The sequence below is a fragment of the Anser anser genome (assembly GCF_964211835.1).
Source record: "Anser anser genome assembly, chromosome: 19".
NCBI lineage: Eukaryota > Metazoa > Chordata > Aves > Anseriformes > Anatidae > Anser > Anser anser.
In genome coordinates, this window is record NC_139740.1 from 2,925,012 (window position 1) to 2,945,568 (window position 20,557).

The following is a 20,557-nucleotide window of genomic DNA, read 5'->3' on the forward strand; positions in this document are numbered from 1 at the left end:
TTAGTGTCCACCTGTTTGTATGTGACACTGCGTTATGTTCCCCCAAGTGCCTCTTTTTAACTGTACTGAATTTTGTATGCTATCTTTAATGTCTGTCTGTTTGGTGCCATTAAAGCCTTCTCTGGTTCTTAGGCATCAGTCATTGGCCTTACCGCCTGGAATGGTATTATTTCATCAGGAAACGTTGCGCACCTTCCTGCTCAGCACCTCTTCAGGTTGCTTTATGGATAGCTTGGGCAGCACAGACCACTCACAGATAACTCCTCCTTCGTTCTGTGTCTTTGAGGATTATTTAGACAGGCGAGAAGGTTCCTTCTTATCCCATGGCTTCCTCTCTCTGCCAAAGCCTTTGTTGGGAGACCTTGCTGAAAGGGTTTGGGAATCCCCATGGGTTTTATTGGATGGGTCTCTCCATCCACATGCTTATCTACCCTTTCAAAGGATTCTGTGCTGATCCCGATATAAGGCGGACTTGAACTTAACAGGGTTCATCTCTTTGGAAGGGCACAACAGTCTTCACAGTCCCCCAACCCCATCTAACCAAATTAATGAAGCAAACATACTGGAGGCTAAAGAGCACCTTATATCAGCTTCCCAGCAAAACATAAACTCTGTCAGTTATCGGCCCTCCACAAATCCGCCTTCCAAAGTGGCCAGCTAAAGGAGCAGTTCACACCTGACATTGTCTAGGTTAACTGTTACATTGCTTGCTGCACAACTGGGAGGCGATTGAGGCGCTGGATGGGCAAACATAACACCAGAGGTTTGGGACCAAACCGTAAGCAGGCTGAACTGGAAGAAGTCACTATCAGGAACTACTATTGCGATTTCTCTGCCTTTGAATTGCCACTTGCAATCTTGCCCCAGTCATTAAGTGATATAGAAGGAATGAGCCATTGGGAACTAGGTGACAGAAAGCTGTACCGTGATGTTGGTATACAGAGGCTATAACCAAAGCTGTGCCCAAAAACAAATGATGATAGAGACCTAACCAGTAAAAAGAGAAGCAGATGAGAACTAATGCTCATGGTGGGTATGTGAAGTAATCTACAGACTTTATTCCTTATGTATGCAGGGGGCTACAAATCCCAGTTATGGAAGAAGTGACAGAGGGTTCACATTTTGTGCATCCCTCAGGCCACTTTGCTGCCACACGACATCCTCACTCTTCCTCTTCTATCTTCTTGCCATGAAACTCCCGGCTCTTTGCTCGGAGCTTGTTGACCTGTGACTCTGCAATGTCAGCCCGCTCCTCGGCTTCCTCCAGCTCGTGCTGGATCTTGCGGAATTTGGAGAGGTTGACATTGGACAGCTCCTCCTGTGTGGGGAGAGGGAGTTGGTGGTGAAGAGCCCGGGGCAGGGGTTTCACTCCTCATGCGTCTGGGCCTTGAGGGGCTCTGGTGATTACGCGGAGAAAGCACAGACCTCCTGTCTCCTACCTACCACTGCTGACCCAGAACCCTCTCAAAGAGCTCATCATCCTCCCTTATTCAGGACCCCGCTGTTGCAAGCTGCACCTGTACTCTGTCACTCTTGAGGAGCAATTCTGTCACGTGGCCTTCTCATTTTGTGTGCTTATTCTCCCACTACTCGGTGCCCAATTTTCCCTGTGGTTTATTAGGTTGAGAAAGACTCAGAAACCCTGTGCTGTAACCAGCGTCAGAGATTCATGAGCTTCTCAGTCAATGGACGAGGCCCTCAGGAATTTTGGTCTGACTTCCTGAATCAAACAGGCGGCAGAATAACCCTTGGTTCATCCCTGAGTGCAGCATGGCCAGAAGAAGGCAAGGCCTGCTGACACGGGAATGAACCACATGGCCAAGACTGTTGTGTCTTTGGAGTTACTTTCATGCCTCTTTCCTTGTATTCGTGCTCATCTCAATGACTGTGCTGCCCCGATGGAAGGGTGCTCATGGCCACTCTCCAAGCAATACTTACAGCCTCCTCAGCTTGTCTCTTGTAGGATTTCACCTTCATCTGCAGCTTGTCCACCAGATCCTGGAGCCTGAGAATGTTCTTCCGGTCTTCCTCAGACTAGAGTGGTTGGTAAGCAGGAAAGAGAGAGAGTTGGTTTCCCCACAGCACCAGAAAACATGTCCTCTTGGAGTTCACGGAAAAATGCTTTGGCTTTCTGTGAGAAGGGTGCGTCAGCACAAAGACACCTCCTGCCTTACCTGGTAGGTCAGCTCCTTCACCCTCCTCTCATACTTGCGCACACCCTTCACGGCTTCAGCACTGCGCTTCTGCTCAGCATCTACCTCCCCTTCCAGCTCCCGCACCTGCAATGAGAAGCCCATGTTTGGAGCTTTCCAGGTGGCTCCCTTTATGACACACTCGCTTGTGCACAAATACCATCCCTACGCACCCTGGCCTCCAGCTTCTGGATTTGCTTCTTGCCTCCCTTCAGAGCCAGCTGCTCAGCCTCATCCAGACGGTGCTGCAGGTCTTTCACCGTCATGTCCAGGTTCTTCTTCATTCTCTCTAGGTGGGCACTGGTGTCCTGTTCCTTCTTCAGCTCTTCCGCCATCATGGCCGCCTGGAGAGGCAAAGCAGCAAAGCCAGGTTGGGGCCGAAGACATTTTGGGGGAGGATACATCCACCATCCTCAGTGACAGAGTGCCCCAACTCACATCTGTGATGGCCTTCTTGGCCTTCTCTTCAGCATTGCGGGCTTCCTGGATTGTCTCCTCCATTTCACCCTGAATTTGCACGATGTCTGTTTCCAGCTTCTTCTTGGTGTTGATCAAGCTGGTGTTCTGTGCAACAAGAAGGATAGGATTTGTACTGTCAGATCTAACACCTCCACATCAAGAGTTGAGAGTGAGAGTAATGTTTATGCAAGTCTTTAATTCAAAGGTCCTCTTTAGAGCCCTAGCGGCAAACCAGACGTGTGCCTGGCTGGACTGGTCATGTCACAGCTTTGCTCTTCAAATACGTACACGGTAAGATGCATAGCAACAAGCAAGATACATAGCAATCTCATTCTATGTTATCTCCTGTGGGCGGGATTCATTTCCAGCAAAGTATCCGACCTGGGTATGGAGGAGCTGCACGCGCTCGCTTGCATCCAGAAGCTCCTGCTCAGCCACTTTCCTTGACCGCTCCGTCTGCTCCAGGGCTGCCCGCAGCTCCTCAACTTCAGCCTGTAAGAGGTTTGCTCTGCGCTCCACCATGGCCACCTGTTCTTTCAGGTCTTCCTGCGTCCTGAGAGCATCATCCAAGTGTATTTGAGTATCCTGTAAGAGGGGAAAGAGAGATTATGAGGTGGCTGATCACTGCAGCACTGTTGGACAGAGACATCAGAGACATTCCCTGCTCTTTTAATAAATTATTTGTACAGTTATGATGTTGGTGTAACATGAGGCAAGATAGATGCCTACGTGCACATACTTTGGTTTATACCTTTAGCACTGCCTGTGTGTTTCTCAGGTTCTTTTGTGCCTCTGCAGCCACACGGTTGGCATGGCTCAGCTGGATCTCCATTTCATTCAGGTCTCCCTCCATCTTCTTCTTCAGCCGCAGGGCTTCATTCCTGCTCCTGATCTCAGCATCCAGGGTGCTTTGCATGGACTCCACAATTCTGAGGTGATTTCTCTTCAGCTGGTCGATTTCCTCATCTTTCTCTGCTATCTTCCTGTCAATCTCAGACTTGACCTGGTTGAGCTCCAGCTGGAGGCGCAGGATTTTCCCCTCTTCATGTTCTAGGGAGGCCTGGACAAGTTAGTAGGAACAGTGAATAAAACTGTGGCTTGCTTTCTAAGTAATCTCTAATACGATACCACATGAAATACAGTTTGGCTTTCTTGCCACGTCTGCAGATTTCTGTTCCCATTCTTTCAGTCTGGACACCACTCATTAGCACTTTGTACCTCAGCTTCCTCCAGGGAGGCTTGGATTTCAGATTTCTCCTGCTCAATCTGCTTCTTGACTTTCTCCAGCTCGTGGATCGCCTTTCCTCCCTCTGCAATCTGCTCCGTGAGGTCAGAAATCTCCTCTGTAGGGAAGGGTGAAACAAGGCATGGTCAGACATAGGGCATAAAGGGAAGGGCCCTCACACACCAGGGTGACAGGTCTCTTCTCATCACTGCAGGCACACACCCGTGTGGAGTGGTGGGTAGACAAGCTTGGGGGAAAGCCCGGCCAGCAGCAGAAAGCCACGGACTTACGCTGCAAGTTCTTGTTCTCACGCTTCAGCGTTTCCAGGTGGTCCAGGGACTCCTCATAGGCATTCTTCATCTTAAACAGCTCCGTGCTGAGAGAGCGAGACTCCTTCTGGGAAGCTTCCAGCTCAGCCTGTGTTTCCTCGTACTTCTGCTTCCACTCTGCCAGGATCTGGGCAGATCAACAGGGTGTGAGTATGGATGTGGCAATTGTGAAGGGATGCTCTGCCCAGGAAGCACAGGGCCAGAGGCCAGAATACCTTGTCAAAGTTCTTCTGCTTCTTGTCCAGAGCTGCGCAGGCAGCATTTGTTCGCTCCACGTCAATCATCAGGTCTTCCACCTCGTTCTGCAGCCTCTGTTTTGTCTTTTCCAGGGAAGCACATTTGGCATTGACAGCTTCAACGTGTTCTTCTGCATCCTGCAGGCGCTGTGCCAGCTTCTTTCTGGGAGGAGATGATCACGGCTTCAGGTTAGAGAGTAAAGGGTAGCCAATTTTATAAGATTCACAAGAGGGCACTTGCCTGCTTAGGGGACTTAGTTCCTTGAGCTGTCCACAGTATTTATTCTGTCCAAGGCAGCATGCAGCCTAAAGGGCCTATCGCGTCTCTGCCCTAGCACCAATTGAGTATTCAGACTGTCTTAGCTCTTCTAACACCCTAAGGGCAAGTTTGTCCTTCCAGTCTGAACTTTTTCCACAGCACGCTTTTCATCTTTCTCCCTCTCTGCCCTCTACCACAAAGAGAGTATATTGATGCCTTCATCCCATCCCTATCTTGACCCATCCTCAAAGACTCCTTCCAAATACCCTTAGCAGTCTCAGACTTCTCCACCCATTCAACATCCCACTTCCCACATACTTGGCCTCCTCCAGCTCCTCCGTGCGCTGAATAGCATCCGTCTCATATTTGGTTCTCCACTGGGCCACTTCGCTGTTGGCTTTGGACAGGGCACGCTGCAGCTCTCCCTTGGCTTCCTGCTCCTCGTCATACTGTTCCCGGAGCAAGTCACAGTCATGGCGAGCAGACTGTAAGGCGTGGGCCAAGGCGTTCTTGGCCTGTGGGGACACTGGGATTAGTAACCTGGATACACATCTTGAGATGCATCTTGACAGTGAAATTGTCATGCACAGGAGAACTGCCCCAGGGAAAGGGTGGGTAAACTCTGATGAGAAAAATGTATAGCTGGGAGATGATGAATCCCTCATAAATGTGTGCTAGAGGATTAGGATGTGTTAGTGAAAGGTGGCCAGGGGACACTAATCCCTTGTTTCTGTAAACGTGCCTACAGATGTGTGTGCATGCTGTCTTGGAGGGCATCAGAATCTCATTAAGGGCTTGTGGATGACTTCCTCTAGCATCAAAATCACTACGGTTCCTTCCCTGTGTGTTGTGATGAGTATAACTCATGCATTTCTGGGTGATGTGGCTTGCAGGAAGTAGGGTACTTCCAGACCTTTATTTCTTCCTCTAGATGTCTCTTCAGTTCCTCAATCTGTTGGGTAAATCCCTGCTTGCCCCTAGACAGCTGAGAAATCAAAGCATCCTTTTCTTCCACCTGGCGTGAATATTCACCTGGCAAGTGAAAAATAAATAAATAAATAAAGTTACACTAACGGTAGAATCATAGAATCATTTAGAAAAACCCATCAGATCATCAAGTCCAACCATGATGTAACACTATAGTGAACTACCAAGTTCACTACTAAACATTTTCCTGAGCATCACATCCATTCATCTCTTAAATATCTCCAGGAATGGAGACTCTGCTACTTCCCTAGGCAGCCTGTTCCAGTGCCTAACCACTCCTTCCACAGAGAAATTCCTCCTGACACCTAATCTAAACCTCCCCTGATGCAACTTGATGCTATTTCCTCATGTCCTATCACTTGTCACGTGAGGAAAGAAACCAGCACCCACCTTGCTACAACCAACTTTCAGGCAGTTCTAGAAAGCCGTGAGGTCTCCCTTCATCCCCCTTTCTCAAGACTAACCAAACCCAGCTCCCTCAGCGGCTCCTCACATGTCTTGCATGTCTTGCTTTCCAGTCCCTTCACCAGCTTCTTTGCTCTTCATATTCCAGGAACTCAGTATGTTCTTTGCAGTGAGTGGCCCAAATCTGAACACAGTATCTGAGGTGTGGTCTCACCAGTGCCAAATACACAGGGACAATCGCTTCCCTAGACCAGCTGGCCACACTGTTTCTGATACAGGACAGGATGACATTGGTGCCCACCTGGGCACACTGCTGGCTCATGGTAAGACAGCTGTGGACAAGCACCCCCAGATACTTTTCTGCTGAGCAGCTTTCCAGACACTCTTTCCCAAGCCTATATTGCTGCACTTGGTTGTTGTGACCCAAATGCAGCACCCAGCACCTAGCTTTGCTGAATACCATAAAACTGGTTGCAGCCCATTGATCTTGCCTACCCAGATCGCTCTGCAGAGCCTTCCTATCCTCAAGCAGATCAACATTCCTGTCCAGCTTGGTGTTGTCTGCAAAATAACTGAGCGTGCACTCAGTCCCCTCAACCAAGATTGTTGATCAAAATGTTAAACAAAACTGTCCCCAATACTTAGCCCTGGAGAACACTGTAAAGCCCTGTAATCTGGGGTTGCTTTGAGACGTTAGCCCAATTCTTGCTTTGCACCATGGTGTATCCTCCTGATTTTCAGGTTCTGCCATTGCACCTCAGGACTGGGGATGTCTCACCTGTTTCTGTCTGCAGACGAGCTCTCTGAGTATTGAGGTCATTGATCATGCGCTGATTCTGCTCCTCCTTAGTTTTGATCTCACTCAGCTGGTCTTCCAGAGTGCGGCACATCTTCTCCAGATTTGCCTAGGTATCAAAAACAAGGAAGGAGAGGAAATGAACACCTGCACGCTGTCTAATTCTCACAGCAGGATTCTTATATGAGAGTGTGACTAGTAGATTCAGGCTATGTGCTGTACCTTGGCCCTGTGAATTCTACTGCAATTCTTTACCTTGGCTTTGGAGACAGACTCCATGTTACTGGCTAAGTCATCTATCTCCATCTTCAGCTCACTCTTCTCCTTCTCCAGCTTCTGCTTGACTCGTTGCAGGTTGTCGATCTGCTCCCCAAGCTCAGCTGTGCTGTCTGCGTGCTTCTTCCGCAGGGCGGCAGCTGTGGCTTCGTGCTGCAGCGTGGCCTCTTCGAGGTCGCGGCGCATCTTCTGAAATTCTGCCTCACGCTTCTTGTTCATCTCAACCTGAGCTGCTGTAGCCCCTCCTGCTTCTTCCAGGCGCTCGCTGATCTCCTCCAGTTCCCTGGAGAGGTCAGCACGGTGCTTCTCTGCTTTTGCCCGAGAGGTTCGCTCTGCCTCAATTTCCTCCTCCAGTTCCTCGATACGGGCCTGGGGAAAATGCGAGACCCTTCACACCCATGCCCTCCTTGTACTGATGTCCTTCTGAAGGGCGGAAGGGAAGGACCAGAGGCTTGCCTGCAGCTCCTTGATCTTCTTCTGCAATTGCATGCCCAGGGCTTGCTCATCCTCAATTTTGCTCTGGATCTGGCTGATTTCAAAGTCTTTCCTTTGCACAAAGCATACAGAATCACAGTGTTAACACCTGAATAAAACTACCTAATAAATGCACCTGACCCACACTCAGGTGTCTCACAACCACACTTACTTTTTCAGTTTCTCATCCAGCTGCTGCTTATCATTTTCCAAATCCATTATGCTGTCATGGGCCAGCTTCAGGTCTCCCTCAAGTTTCCTCTTAGCCCTTTCAAGGTCCATGCGCAGTTTCTTCTCTTGCTCCAGGGACCCTTCCAGCTAAACACAACAACACCATCAATGCCAGGCAGGTCGAACTCCATACCTGTCCTGTCTTGCTGGAGGCACGTGTGCTTACATCATCCACTTGCTGCTCCAGCTTGGTTTTTGCTTTGGTCAATGTATTGACTTTGTCCTCTTCGGCCTGCAGGTCATCCAGTGTCTGCTGGTGGGCCTCTTGGAGGGCTTTCTTCTCTTTTGTCAGCTTGGCTATGGTCTCATCCAGGGATGCCATCTCCTCTGTAAGGTTTTTCACCTATAAATTGGATAAAATATTTAATATTCAGTCAAAAACCTGATTCCTGGTGCAGTGTCCTGGTTTCAGCTAGGATAGAGTTCATTTTCTAGCTGGTATGGTGCTGTGTTTCAGATCTAGGATGAGAATAATGTTGATAACACACTGGTTTTAACTGTTGCCGGGCAGTGTTCGCACTAAGTCAAGGACTTTTTAGCTTCTCATACTTCACTGCCAGTAAGGGGGCTGGGGGTGTGCAAGAATCTGGGAGGGGAGAGAACCTGGACGGTTAACGCAAACTAGGGGGATGCCAGCCTAATAATGGGAGGTATCTATCCCTTCTCCCTTTGTGTGACTCTCCATGTGTGTACCTTGTTTTCAGTGGCATGTTTTTCCTTCTCAACTTTAGCCAAGGTTAACTCCAGGTCATCAATATCTTTCTTCAGCTCTGAACATTCATCCTCCAGTTTCCTCTTCTTGGCTGTCAGCTCAGCATTGATTTCTTCCTCATCCTCGGCCCGTTCTGTCACCTCCTTAATTTTGGCTTCCAGTTGGATTTTGGTTTTGATGAGCTGGTCACACCTTTCCTCAGCATCAGCCAAGCTGTCTGCTTCCTGATGGGGAGACAGAGGTTTTTGTGGGTTATAACATTTTGAAATTTCTGTTGTGTATCTGTAAGTAGGCACATGTTAAAATGTGGAGGCCTTGCCATCTGACATCAATGGTAATTCCTTTTTTTTTCTTCCTTTCTTCCGTTCGTTCTTTCTTTCTTTCTTTCTTTCTTTCTTTCTTTAAAATGGCTCACAGAGGTGGTAGTTATGAGAATACCTCATACACGCTTGAGCTTGACAGAACAGTGACAACTCTCAGCAAGGCCGTAGATTTGTAGCCTTTTTCCCTCACAGACTCAGTATTCAATAGCCTCTATTTTATAATTGACTCACCATGATCGTTATCATGTTTGGGTAGCCAAGGTTTTTCCGTTTGTGGGAATAAAACAGTGAAGAAAGTAGTGTTTTGCTTGGATTTAAGAAACTGCCTTTTCCTGATTGAAGTTGAACACCAAGGATCTGTGCGTGTGAAGGTAATCTAGCCTTATAGTGTATCTGTGTTTATGTAAAGTGGGTCCTTCTCAGGGTTGCCTTTACTCTTTTACATGGACACACAGCTTTGGAAGTTGAACAGATGGAGATGCTTCCCTTCCAGGTCACACAAAGGTGTCTGCTGCATATAACCTGTTGGCTAGCACTACTTGGCTCTTTCCTCAGGACATCAGGGCTGCTGAGTCTCATTTGGCACTTACATTTATCCTCACTGACTGACAGGGAACTTGCTGTGCCCCTGGCAGTGTTCACAGTTACTCAACTTTAGAGTAACTTTGAGTGTGTGACTTTTTTTCTATTGCAATTTAGTCAGCTTCCTGTAAGTCTCTGCTTGGAAAAGCAAACAAACAGACAAACAAACAAACAAAAAGAAGATTAAAAAAAAAAAAAAAAACAGGGACAAATAAATGGTGACACTCACTGCCTGCACTTGGAGCTGAAGGTCATTTTTTTCCTGCAACAGGGTCACCATTTTCTCCTCCAGTTCTTTCCTCTTTGCCTCAGACTTTGCAAGTTCTTCCTTGGTTTTCTCAAACTCTTGTTTCATGTTGGCCATCTCCTTCTCAGATTCTGCACTCTTCAGCAAGGGCTTGATTTTGAAGAACAGCTTCATCCAGGGCCAGTGCTTGACGTTCATGAATGCACGAACGTTGTACTGGATACAGAAGATCGAGTCCCTGAAATAAAATCCCCATGTTAATAACATAGCCAAAGGCTGTGAATTTAGACTCATTTACTAATGTATCTGTGGTGTTTTTACACAGCTGGGCAGCTGAACTTCAGCACACTGCTCTCTCACACCCCCTCCTCAAAAGGAAAGGGGAGAAAATACAATGAAAGGGGCTCAAGGGTTTTGATAAGAACAGTGAGATCACTCAAAAATTATTGTCATGGGCCTAACAGACTGAGGACTGGGAGATTAATGCCATTTATTACCTATTACAAAGAGACTAGAGCAGAGAGAAACTAAAAGCAAACTACAAACATCTTCCCCCAGTCCACCCTTTTCTACTTCCTCCCCTGAGCAGCGCAGGTGAATGGGGAATAGGGGTCAGTCCCTAATGCTTCGTCTCCACTGCTCCTTCACGGTCTCTTTCTGCCCCTACCCCAGCATGGGGTCCCTCCCATAGGATGCCGTCCTTCCCAAACTGATCCTGCAGGGGCTTCCCACAGGCAGCAGCAATTTAAGAACTGCTCCAACATGGGTCTGTAGCATGGGGTCCACCCCCCAGGAGCAAACTGCTCCAACATGTGTCACCGATGGCGGCAGCTCCCCCCAGACCCCATGCTCCTGTGTGGTCTCCTCTCCACGGCCTGCAGCTCCAGCCCAGGTCCTGCTCTGTGAGGGGGTCTCCATGGGCTGCAGCCTCCTTCAGGCTACATGCACCTGCTCCGCCAAGAGCTCCTCCATGGGCTGCAGCATGGAGATCTGCTCCACTGTGGGACCCATGGGCTGCAGGGGGACAGCCTGCTCCACCAGGGGCCTCTCCACAGGCCACAGGGGAACTGCTGCTTTGTGCCTGGAGCACCTCCTGCCCTCCTTCTGCACTGACTTTGGTGTCTGCAGGGCTGTTTCTCATTCCTTGCTCTCCCAGCTGCTTCTGTGCAGTAGGTGGGTTTTTTTTGTTTGTTTGTTTTTTTCCCTTTCTTAAATATGTTCTCAAAGAGGCGCAACCAACATCACTTATTGTGTTGGCTCTGGCCAGTGGCAGATCCCTTTTGGAGCCAGCTGGAACTGTCTTTTGTCTAACATGGGGCAGCTTCTGGACTCTACTCACAGAGTCTACCCATACAGCCTCCCCACTACTAAAACCTTGTCACATAAACCCAATACAGCATCCTGTGAATAAAGTACATTTGTGATAAATGTCTACCTCCTCTCCACCATTTTCCGATACTCCACTCTCATCAGGAAGCCCCTGCATCTGGCCTGTGTCATGGTCATAATCTCTGCTAGCTTCTCATCTCTCATCTCCTCCAGAAGACCTATTAGCCCAGCTTTGAAGAACACCTTAAAAAAAATGAAGCATTGTAGCACATCAGTCTCAGGTCATGGGTAGCGGAGGTACATAGTCTTTGAGTGCAGGACTTGTTTCTACCTTGGTGTGACCAAATCTGTACTGAGTGTGGTCCACATCGATGGACCCAAGGAGCTTCTCTGAAGCCTTCTTGCTGTCCATGAACTGTCCCTCTGGAATAGCACTGGCATTAAGCACTCTGTATCTGTAGGAGAAAATAGAACATGAAGAAACAACTATTGCCAATACCACTACGGCGAATGAACCCCACAGCCTTCTTAGCTACATCGGACTGGCCAGTTGGGTAACATGTATTAGGGACAGCCCACCCATTCAGGACTGCGTAAGTGACATTTCCATACTGTTAATTCAAAATCTGAGAGAATCCTAATCCTCAAGATTGTGATATCATTCAGAAATTCACAATAAAAAATTTCTATGATTCTACTTTGCTCCATTTTGAAGTATAATGTTTCAAGTATGTTAGATTCCTTAGGCTGTTCCAATTGGTCTGAATTAACACAAAGGTGGAGCACTCTTACCTTTGTTTGAAGTCAGCATACAGGACTCTGCTGGGGAATCCTTTCCTGCAAATCCTGATCCCTTCCAGCACACCATTACACCGCAGCTGGTGCAGCACCAGCTCATGTTCCATGGCACCTAACAAGCACTGTGATTACTGCTTGAGACACAGGAGAGAGCTTCTGTGGCTCAAATTTTTCCACTGTTGGATCCCTTTACCTGGTGTTTTTGTTTCATTTGGGATGATGCAACGGACAAAATGGGGGTGAGTGCTGCGTAGATTTGTCATCAGCTTGTTCAAATTTTCCTGGGAAATCATAGGGTAACATTTAGCATATGAGTAATGTAGGTTTTATAAAATACATGTAAAAACTGAAACTTACAGTTTCCTGATTAATTGGATATTACCGTGGTAATGCTAGTGTAAACTTTGTTGAATAAATGTAAATCAGTCTGCTCAGTGAATTACAGGGGCAGTTTTGTCACAGCACTACTGTTTGATTTCTACTCCTGTTTCATTTCATTGTTTGTTTTCAATAGTGAGGTAAGGTATTTTTCTCTTACCCTGAAAAGTGCTGAGACTGTCTGGAAAGAAGAACCCTTCTTCTTACCACCCTTCTTACCACCACCACCAGCCTCTGCAATATTGGAAAAATTGAAAAAAAAGGAAAAAAAAAAATCTTCAATGTTGCCTTTGAGATTCTGCTATGAATGGAAGAAAATGATGAACACAGATTTTACATAGCGTACCTGCTTCACCACCATAGTTGGCAAAGAGTAAGGCCAATGTCTTCACTGATGATTTCTGGTACAACCCAATGACAGTTTCGTTCAGGGGGTCCTTGTTCTTCTCAAGCCAGCCAGTGATGTTGTAGTCTACTGTGCCAGCATAGTGTATCAGGGAGAAGTGGGCCTCGGCCTTGCCTTTGGCAGGCTTGGGCTTCTGGAAATTGCTGGACTTGCCCAGATGCTGGTCATAGAGCTTGTTCTTGAAAGAGGTGTCAGTTGCCTTGGGGAACATGCACTCCTCTTCCAGGATGGAAAAGATGCCCATGGGCTGGAAGATAGCAAAAGAAGTAACAGCGAAAGATCACAACAGTGTGGAGCATATGCTGTGAGGTTCAGCGGTACCTGTATGTTGTGGGTAGCATCTCAGCCTGGATAAGAGCCTAAGTTGGCTGGGAGTTGTTCTCAGCCAGGGAGCTTATTTGTGCCTCCCCTTGCCTTCCAGCAGCCCGTCTTCACCAAACTGGTAAGAATATCATTCCAGTTCAGTTTAGAATGGGCAGTGGAATGGGCAGAGGGAGAAGGGGTGGATGGAAATATAATAGCTACAAGAGGCCTGTTGTCTTGGGAAATCAGATTAAGCAACACTTATTTCCCAAAATGGTGTGTGGACTTTTGTTTTGAATCTTCAGGAGAAAAAGGAAAGGAGACAGACTCCAATTTGTTTCAAAGAATTCTTTTGTTGGGAGCATGGGCTACCTTTTCCACACCCAAAGACAGGGTGGTGCAGGACTGGTGACAAAGATTTACATCTAGCCTTCCTAATTTCTCTGCTCCACACTAAGGTAAATTCCATTGCAAAATGCTTTGTTTGACTGAAACTGACTGGCTGGTCATAAGTTCTTTCCCATCTGAATCGGGCTCAGGAACATCACAAAATTCCAAAATACATCACACATTTGAATGGAAAAGGTACCTTTTCAATGAGTTCAATGCAAGCAGCCAGGTCCATCCCAAAGTCAATGAATTCCCATTCGATTCCTTCCTTCTTGTACTCCTCCTGCTCCAGCACGAACATGTGGTGGTTGAAGAACTGCTGCAGTTTCTCATTGGTGAAATTGATGCACAGCTGCTCAAAGCTGTTGAACTGTTCAAAGCAAGGAGAGTTGCACAGGTTCTCAAGGGGCAGCAATGACCACAGGGTTTTGTTAGTGTTCTGCTGATTCTTTTTGAAGTTCCCCAGCAGAAACACTACACCTAACCATTATGTAATGGCATATATTTCCTTAGCAGGACTCCTGTTGTAAAATAAATAAGTAAATAAATAAATAAGGTGTCTTTGCAGGATTTTCTTCTTATTATTGTTATTTAGATCAATCAACAGGGAAAAATTCTTTTTTACTGTTCTACGCAAAAGCAGATCCTTCAATAAGCTTAGCTGCTGCACCATGGAGGTGTCTCAGCTCTCTCACCTCCTGGAGAATGGAAACTTGTTCAGTGTCCCACCCAGAAATTTCTCTGCCCTCTAATCAAGACTCCAGCAGTTTCTTTGATCTGACGCAGAAGCCCTAGTATGAGGACTGCATTCACAACACAGGGAACATGCTGTGGGTTTTCCCACAGCACTTCCTTTTCCTTGGCTATTCCAAAAAGAAATCTGTTTCTGAGACCTCATGATCTCTTCCTGTCCCTTCCATAACTATGATGCCAAATCTTCGTTACTCACATCAAAGATCTCAAAACCGGCAATGTCCAGGACACCAATGAAGTACTGTCTGGGTTGCTTGGTATCTAGCTGTTGGTTGATGCGAATAACCATCCACAAGAACATCTTCTCGTAGACAGCTTTTGCCAAGGCACCCACTGCATTGTTCACCTAGAACAGAGAAAAAAGTACTGGACTTACCTTCGAGGGCAGAAGAAGAATGCTCCTGTTCTTTTTTGAAGCCATCTTTATTTACCTGTTCGACAGTTTGACCTTTTGTCACAAATTCATTCCCAACCTTCACTCGAGGGTAACACAGGGCTTTGAGAAGGTCAGCTGAGTTCAGGCCCATCAGGTAGGCAGCCTTGTCGGCCACTGAAGAGGGAGAAAGAGAGAGAAAAGCATTTATCATTGGACAATGGCTAGAATTTGGTCAGTGTGAACAGCTGTGCTGTTCACTTTTCTAGAAATGGCAAAGTATTGGTCTGGTTTTACTGAGAAGGTCTAGAAAGGAATAAGGATTATGGAAACAAATGCTGGCCTTTTTTGAAAGCAAGAACAGGCATGGCTTGAGTAGGAACAGCTTGAATCCAGAAGCTCCCAGAAGCACTCCAAAATCCTGTTTCCTCTCCTGTTCTGTGACAACTGAATTTCTGCACAGCAAAGAATGCATGGTATATTTGGCGAAAAATCTGTTAGTACATCATGGTGATATAGTGGTCGAATGTTTTACTGAGTGAGAGAGATCCTGTGTTAAAGTACCAATTTTCAGGCTGGGTACTTTTGGGAAGTATCTGTTGGATAAAAGAATGGTACTTCCCATGACTGGGCATGCACCTCTGCAATTAGACAGCCAACGAACAAAGATGCTTTTCCTCATTTTTCACTAGCTGAATTTTCTGGTACCTTCTGTGCCATCTGGCTCTGCCTGCTCCTCTCGCTGTTTCTGCTTGAACTTCAAGTTCCCATAGTGCATGACAGCCCCTGTCAGCTTGTAGATGGCAGTCTTTTCATCAGCAGTGAAGCCCAGGATGTCAATGGCACTCTGCAGTAGAAACAGTCAAGTTAAATATGTATTAAGTAAGTCACCCTGCAAGACATACACAGTTGATATCTTTTTTCTCTGATACTCACATCTGTAGCCATGAGCTCCTCCTGGTCATCAATACTGGGTACAGTGACCTCACCTTGACTCACAAAGTGGAAATCATATGGGTTGGTGGTAATGAGAAGCATGTCTGAAAGCAGGAAGAGGAAGGACACAGGCTTAGTTCTTTCGGCTGGATAGTAGAGAGATCAGCTGCTCAGCAATCTTCCTCAAGAAGATATAATGATCCTTCCTACCAATCAGCTCTGGCTTCTTGTTGGAGGTGATCTGATAAAATATGTGGTAGCTTCTTTCTGCCTTGAGCTGGAAAGTGACTCTGGACTTCTCCAGCAGATCTGGCAAGGCAGAAAGAAAGAGTTAGGAATGAGACGGGACACGGAGGTAGGAATTTAGGAAGGGGTGTGATCATGCCGGGATGTCACTTACAAGTTTCAATGTCAGCAGAAGCCAGTTTGCCTGTGGCCCCAAAGTGGATTCTGATGAATTTGCCCTGTTGAGGGGGAAAAGAACCACTTCAGCCTGGATGGATTTTTTTTGACATCTTCTTAACGTGTAATACCACTAGGTGCATAACTTGTCTTGTAATGGGATGGAGAGATCTTTTCCAATGCAATGAAATGCTGAGTGAACTGGGATTGTTTAGCCTAGAATAGAGAATGGCCATGGGATCTCATCAATGTCTATAAACGCCTGAAGGGAGGGTGCAAAGCAGATGGAGCCTGGCTCTTTTCAGTGGTGTCCAGTGCTAGAACATGAGGCAAACTAAAACATGGGATGTTGTGTATCCAGAAACACTGTGACTGCAAGGGTGATTGAGCAATAGAACATGTTGCCCAGAGAGGTTCTAGGTACTTATGCCTTGGAGATATTCAGAAGCCACCTGGACATGGTCCTGTGCAACCAGCTGGCTAAGTGACTCTTATTGAGCAGGGTGATTGGACCAGGTGACCTGAAGACATCACTTTCAATGTCAGCCATGCTTTGATTCTGTGATTCTACGATTCTGATTTCTGATTCTCTGAACTTACAAAGCGCGAGGAGTTGTCATTCCTCACAGTCTTGGCATTTCCAAATGCCTCCAGCAGTGGATTGGCGCTGATGATTTGATCCTCAAGAGTTCCCTAAAGGACAATAATAATTCCTAGTTATTACTTTTCAAAAATGAGGAACAGAGAAAAGCATTGTTTCAAGCCAGTATCTGTTAATTTACCTGCATTTTGCCAGGCTCCTCTTTCTTCTTCTCCCCACTAGCTGCAATTGTTGCAAAGTACTGGATGACACGCTTTGTGTTCACAGTCTTCCCTGCACCAGATTCTCCACTGTCAAAACAAACAGAGTAGCAGAGAGAGTGTGGTCAGGCAGCATGTCCCCTGGCACAGGGCAGCCCCACAATGACCTTAGCAGGGTGTGTACGTACGTGATCAGGATTGACTGATTCTCACGGTCTGTGAAAGAGGCAGAAGCAAAGACATTATTTATACTCATCATGAGTATCCCAGATAAAAGTTTTTGGGGAACTTTTAACAGTTGCATAATCGGTATACAGATAACTTCTTCCAAACCTGCAGTTCTTCACTCTTAATTCCTTTTGAATTCTTTGAAGTTCCCAGTAGTAGTAAATGGAATCTGACATGTGTCATCATTGAAATCCATGTAATATTTAGTATACATGTTTTTTTGTTTGGATATTCTGTTCATGTCAAGCTGCTCACTTCTCTTTAGGAAAAGGAGTCCAAGCTAATGGATATTTTGATAGACTTACTGATTAACTTTGAACTTTGATCTGTAGGCTAAAATGAACCAGTACAAGTGCCTCTCATAAACTGAATAATACAGGAACAACCATCCCAGTCAATTGAAAGGTCCCACCAGTTTTTTTTTCCTGTCAGTGTCCTATTGAGTGTTACATAAAAAAAGCACGAAAATATCTTAATAATTTATTTATCTTTCCCTAGGATACTCTCCCAGAGTATTGAATGGAATGTTGATATTTTAGTACTTCCACACCTAAATTTCTCTGTAAGAGCTTCATCTGAATTTGCCTGAGCTTGAACCCTTCCTCAGTTGCTTTCATGTTGTTTTAACTTTTAGTATCATGTCTGCTCCATTTCTGATCCACTTACTGTTTGAAGGAAAAAAATAAAATTGGTCTGTGGTGAGCTTAGTTTTTACTGTACAGTTTTTACTGTACTGTTTCCTTGTCTATCCGTCTGCTCTACACTGTACATAATTTTGTAGAGAAGTAGCCCAAATCATCTGTCTAGAGTTACCTGAGCAAATGTCTTGCCATGCTTTTGGGAAACCTTTTCACCTTTTTCTTGACCTGTTCAATTTTCACTGTATTCTTGTTTGGAAAAGGAAGACAGAAATAAATACAGTACACAATGTGCAGACATTCTTTGGGTAACCATCGTGACATAATGATGTTTTCTGTTTTGGTCTTCAATCCTTTCAGTTTGTTATTTTATATATAACTGATCACTGAGTGAAAATTTTCAAAGTTATATTAGAACAGAAGTAGTAGTTGTCAGCAACAAGCCCACTTTTATACACCTTTAATATTGGTTGTTTTCCTGTGTTTATTATTTTACATTCTTGTTGACCATACTTTGTTGCCGTATCCCTGAACGATAACTTGGTCATTGAATCTCATATAGTTTTCCTGAAATTCTTTACTGTTGGACTTCATCTTTACAGAAGATGAAGGACCTAGTCAAATCAGAAATCTTGTCATCTTAGATGTTTCGACATTTCTAGATCATTTAAATAAATGTTGGACGGCAGAACTTCCAGAACAGATCCCACTAGAACTTCACTGGTATACACTTTGCACTGTGAAAATGGAATAAAACTTTTTTACCACGTGTTCCTTTTTCTTAACTAGATCTGTTTGAACATTCTCAATTTTATAGCTGCTATAGAATGTAAGTGAATGTAAGCATAAAAATTTATGCTGACTACAAATAGCTGCTTTATAGACTCAGCTGAAGATCTTTGTTTAATTGAGATAGGCTACTTCCACCATCTCTGTTTTGTTAAAAAAAAACAGTGGTTTTGTGAGACATGCATTCACTTTAAAATAAATGCGTCAGTTTCTTCTTGGTACATGTCCAGTAATTGCTTGTTTAGAAATTCCTGCCTATTTGCCTATTACAAAAATCAAGCTTATTGGTATGCTCTTACTTAAATTACTTTGGTTAATATTTTTCTAAGTAATCTGTTCTTTCTTTAATGTTTGGAGAGTTAGAAAATACTAAAAAAGTTTGAAGCAATCTGTTTGCTACCCTTCTTATTCCTTCAGTTTATACCACTGAATGGAAAAGAAGGAATGGGTTTCTGCAATGGGAGAGGAAGTACCAATTTTCTGCATAGAGTTCAATCTAACACCTGAGTAAGAGTGGTTCCTGAAATTTCATAAGGGCATTACAGGAAGCATTCCCTTTGATTTTGAATTTGCTATTCCTTGACACCAAAACCATCACAGAACTCCATCCTCATGATTTTCAGTCCTGAAAAGCCAGTCATTCAAAGAATAATCCTCTCAACTAAGAGCAAAACTGAAATTCGAAAGTTTATCCTCCCAAGTATCTTGGGCAATAAATTCTAACCCAGATTATTAAAGACAATCACTGATGACGTCCAGTAAAGAGAAATATTTTCAGTGACAAGAGGACATACACCCTCCCAACATCTTTAAACTGAACTACTGCGCAGTGAAAAGACTTCTGTCTCTGAGAATATTTTCAGTCAAATGATTCTGAAGAAAACCAAGCAACTCACCAGTCAGCATGAACTGGTAGGCATTGTCAGAGATAGAGAAGATGTGTGGAGGGGCCTCCTGGCGCTTTTTGCCTCGGTAGGCCAACACCACCTCCGGGTTGTACACCGGCAGCCACTTGTAGGGGTTGATGGTAACACAGAAGAGACCCGAGTAGGTCTGCGAGGAAGGGAGACAGCACGTTGCCTTCTGCTCAGCCTGGCACAGCAGGCCTTCCAGTTACCCAAAGGAAGACAGCTGCTGGTACTTACATAGATCATCCAGGCTGCATAACGCTCTTTGAGGTTGTACAGCACAGCAGGTTCATGGAGGTGTGTCATCATGGCCATGTCCTCGATTTTATCATACTTGGGAGGGTTCATGGAGAAGATTTGATCTTCCTTCACGGTCAGAGTCTGACAGAGGAAAAAAAGAGATCCAAGTATGTCAGCTAAGGGCTGAGAGCGGTAATTACTTTAAGTTTTTAACCCTTGCTTTTAACTTACTTCTCCTGCTTCGGACTTAACAGTGACCTTCCCTGATTCCCTGCTTTGGATAGTTCCTTTCACAAAAGATTCCTTAGGATGTACCACAAAGACTGATGTCTTGGCATCAAAAGGCTTGTTCTGGGCCTCGATCCTTTCCTTTTCTGATTTCCGCAGATAGGGAGCTGCCTCCCCAAAGACAGCCATCTCAGCATCTGGAGAAGTCATGTCTGCACTTCACTGAAGACAGATTGGTAGAGGACCCTGCAGGACAAAATAAATGTAGCATCAGTAATATTCTGTGCTTGCAAGGATACCTTTTCTGATGTTTTAATGTTAAGCACATTCTAGAATTCTTAAAATCTAGAAAAATTAAATTTCCTCCTGTCTAATGATTTAAACCCAGACGAGAAAAATCTTTCCATTCTTTAACAGTAGGGAATAAGGTTTTAAAAATTAGTATTATTTTTGTCTTGTGACATTGTACAGATTGTACAGTAGCTTTCAAGTACGTACAAATTGTACAAGGTCATATTTTAAAGTACAAAATACATTAAAGGAACATTCTTACTGTTATCCTTTTTCTTTCTTCCTTTTTTCTTTTTTTTTAATACTGATATGAAATATACAAATACCTTGAAAGAATTTGGAAAAACTTATTTCAAAACCAGCTTCAGCAGTAAAAATACTGCAAAATATACAAAGTGGGATGCCTAATTTCAACAAATTACTAGACCCAGAATACTTACCTTGAAGCTTTTCTTGAAGACAGACCAGAGAGCTCCAAAGACACTTTTATAGAGTCTAGTATGCAGATGCCCTGGATTCCTCCTCTTTCTTCGGTCAAAATATTTTTTGGCAAACATTATTTGGCAAAGCATTGTCTGGCAAACTTAACTAAGGGTATAATTGTCATTTGATTTGACTAGATATATTTAGAAA

The 20,557-nt window shown here is 45.1% G+C and overlaps 1 protein-coding gene and 1 long non-coding RNA gene across 2 annotated transcripts in view; one reads left to right on the forward strand and one right to left on the reverse strand.

Moving 5' to 3' along the window:
- LOC310883989 overlaps positions 1 to 20,557 on the forward strand; it is a 48,873-nt gene that overhangs the window by 8,488 nt on the left and 19,828 nt on the right. The window lies entirely within an intron of this gene.
- Positions 1,030 to 19,843, reverse strand: LOC310883777 (myosin heavy chain, skeletal muscle, adult-like; the record flags this gene model as incomplete). Its single annotated transcript, XM_083804632.1, has 38 exons — positions 1,030 to 1,318; positions 1,939 to 2,034; positions 2,175 to 2,279; positions 2,366 to 2,536; positions 2,631 to 2,756; positions 3,033 to 3,236; positions 3,403 to 3,711; positions 3,870 to 3,994; positions 4,167 to 4,332; positions 4,421 to 4,604; positions 5,019 to 5,215; positions 5,614 to 5,732; positions 6,871 to 6,997; positions 7,144 to 7,533; positions 7,621 to 7,711; positions 7,811 to 7,956; positions 8,036 to 8,212; positions 8,563 to 8,805; positions 9,716 to 9,971; positions 11,169 to 11,305; positions 11,394 to 11,517; positions 11,855 to 11,972; positions 12,054 to 12,141; positions 12,399 to 12,472; positions 12,585 to 12,891; positions 13,537 to 13,707; positions 14,287 to 14,436; positions 14,522 to 14,640; positions 15,172 to 15,310; positions 15,400 to 15,503; positions 15,610 to 15,708; positions 15,800 to 15,863; positions 16,402 to 16,494; positions 16,584 to 16,692; positions 16,791 to 16,818; positions 19,154 to 19,310; positions 19,403 to 19,546; positions 19,637 to 19,843. The coding sequence occupies 38 exons, from the start codon at positions 19,841 to 19,843 to the stop codon at positions 1,163 to 1,165; spliced, it is 5,820 nt and encodes a 1,939-aa protein (XP_083660758.1). The 3' UTR covers positions 1,030 to 1,162.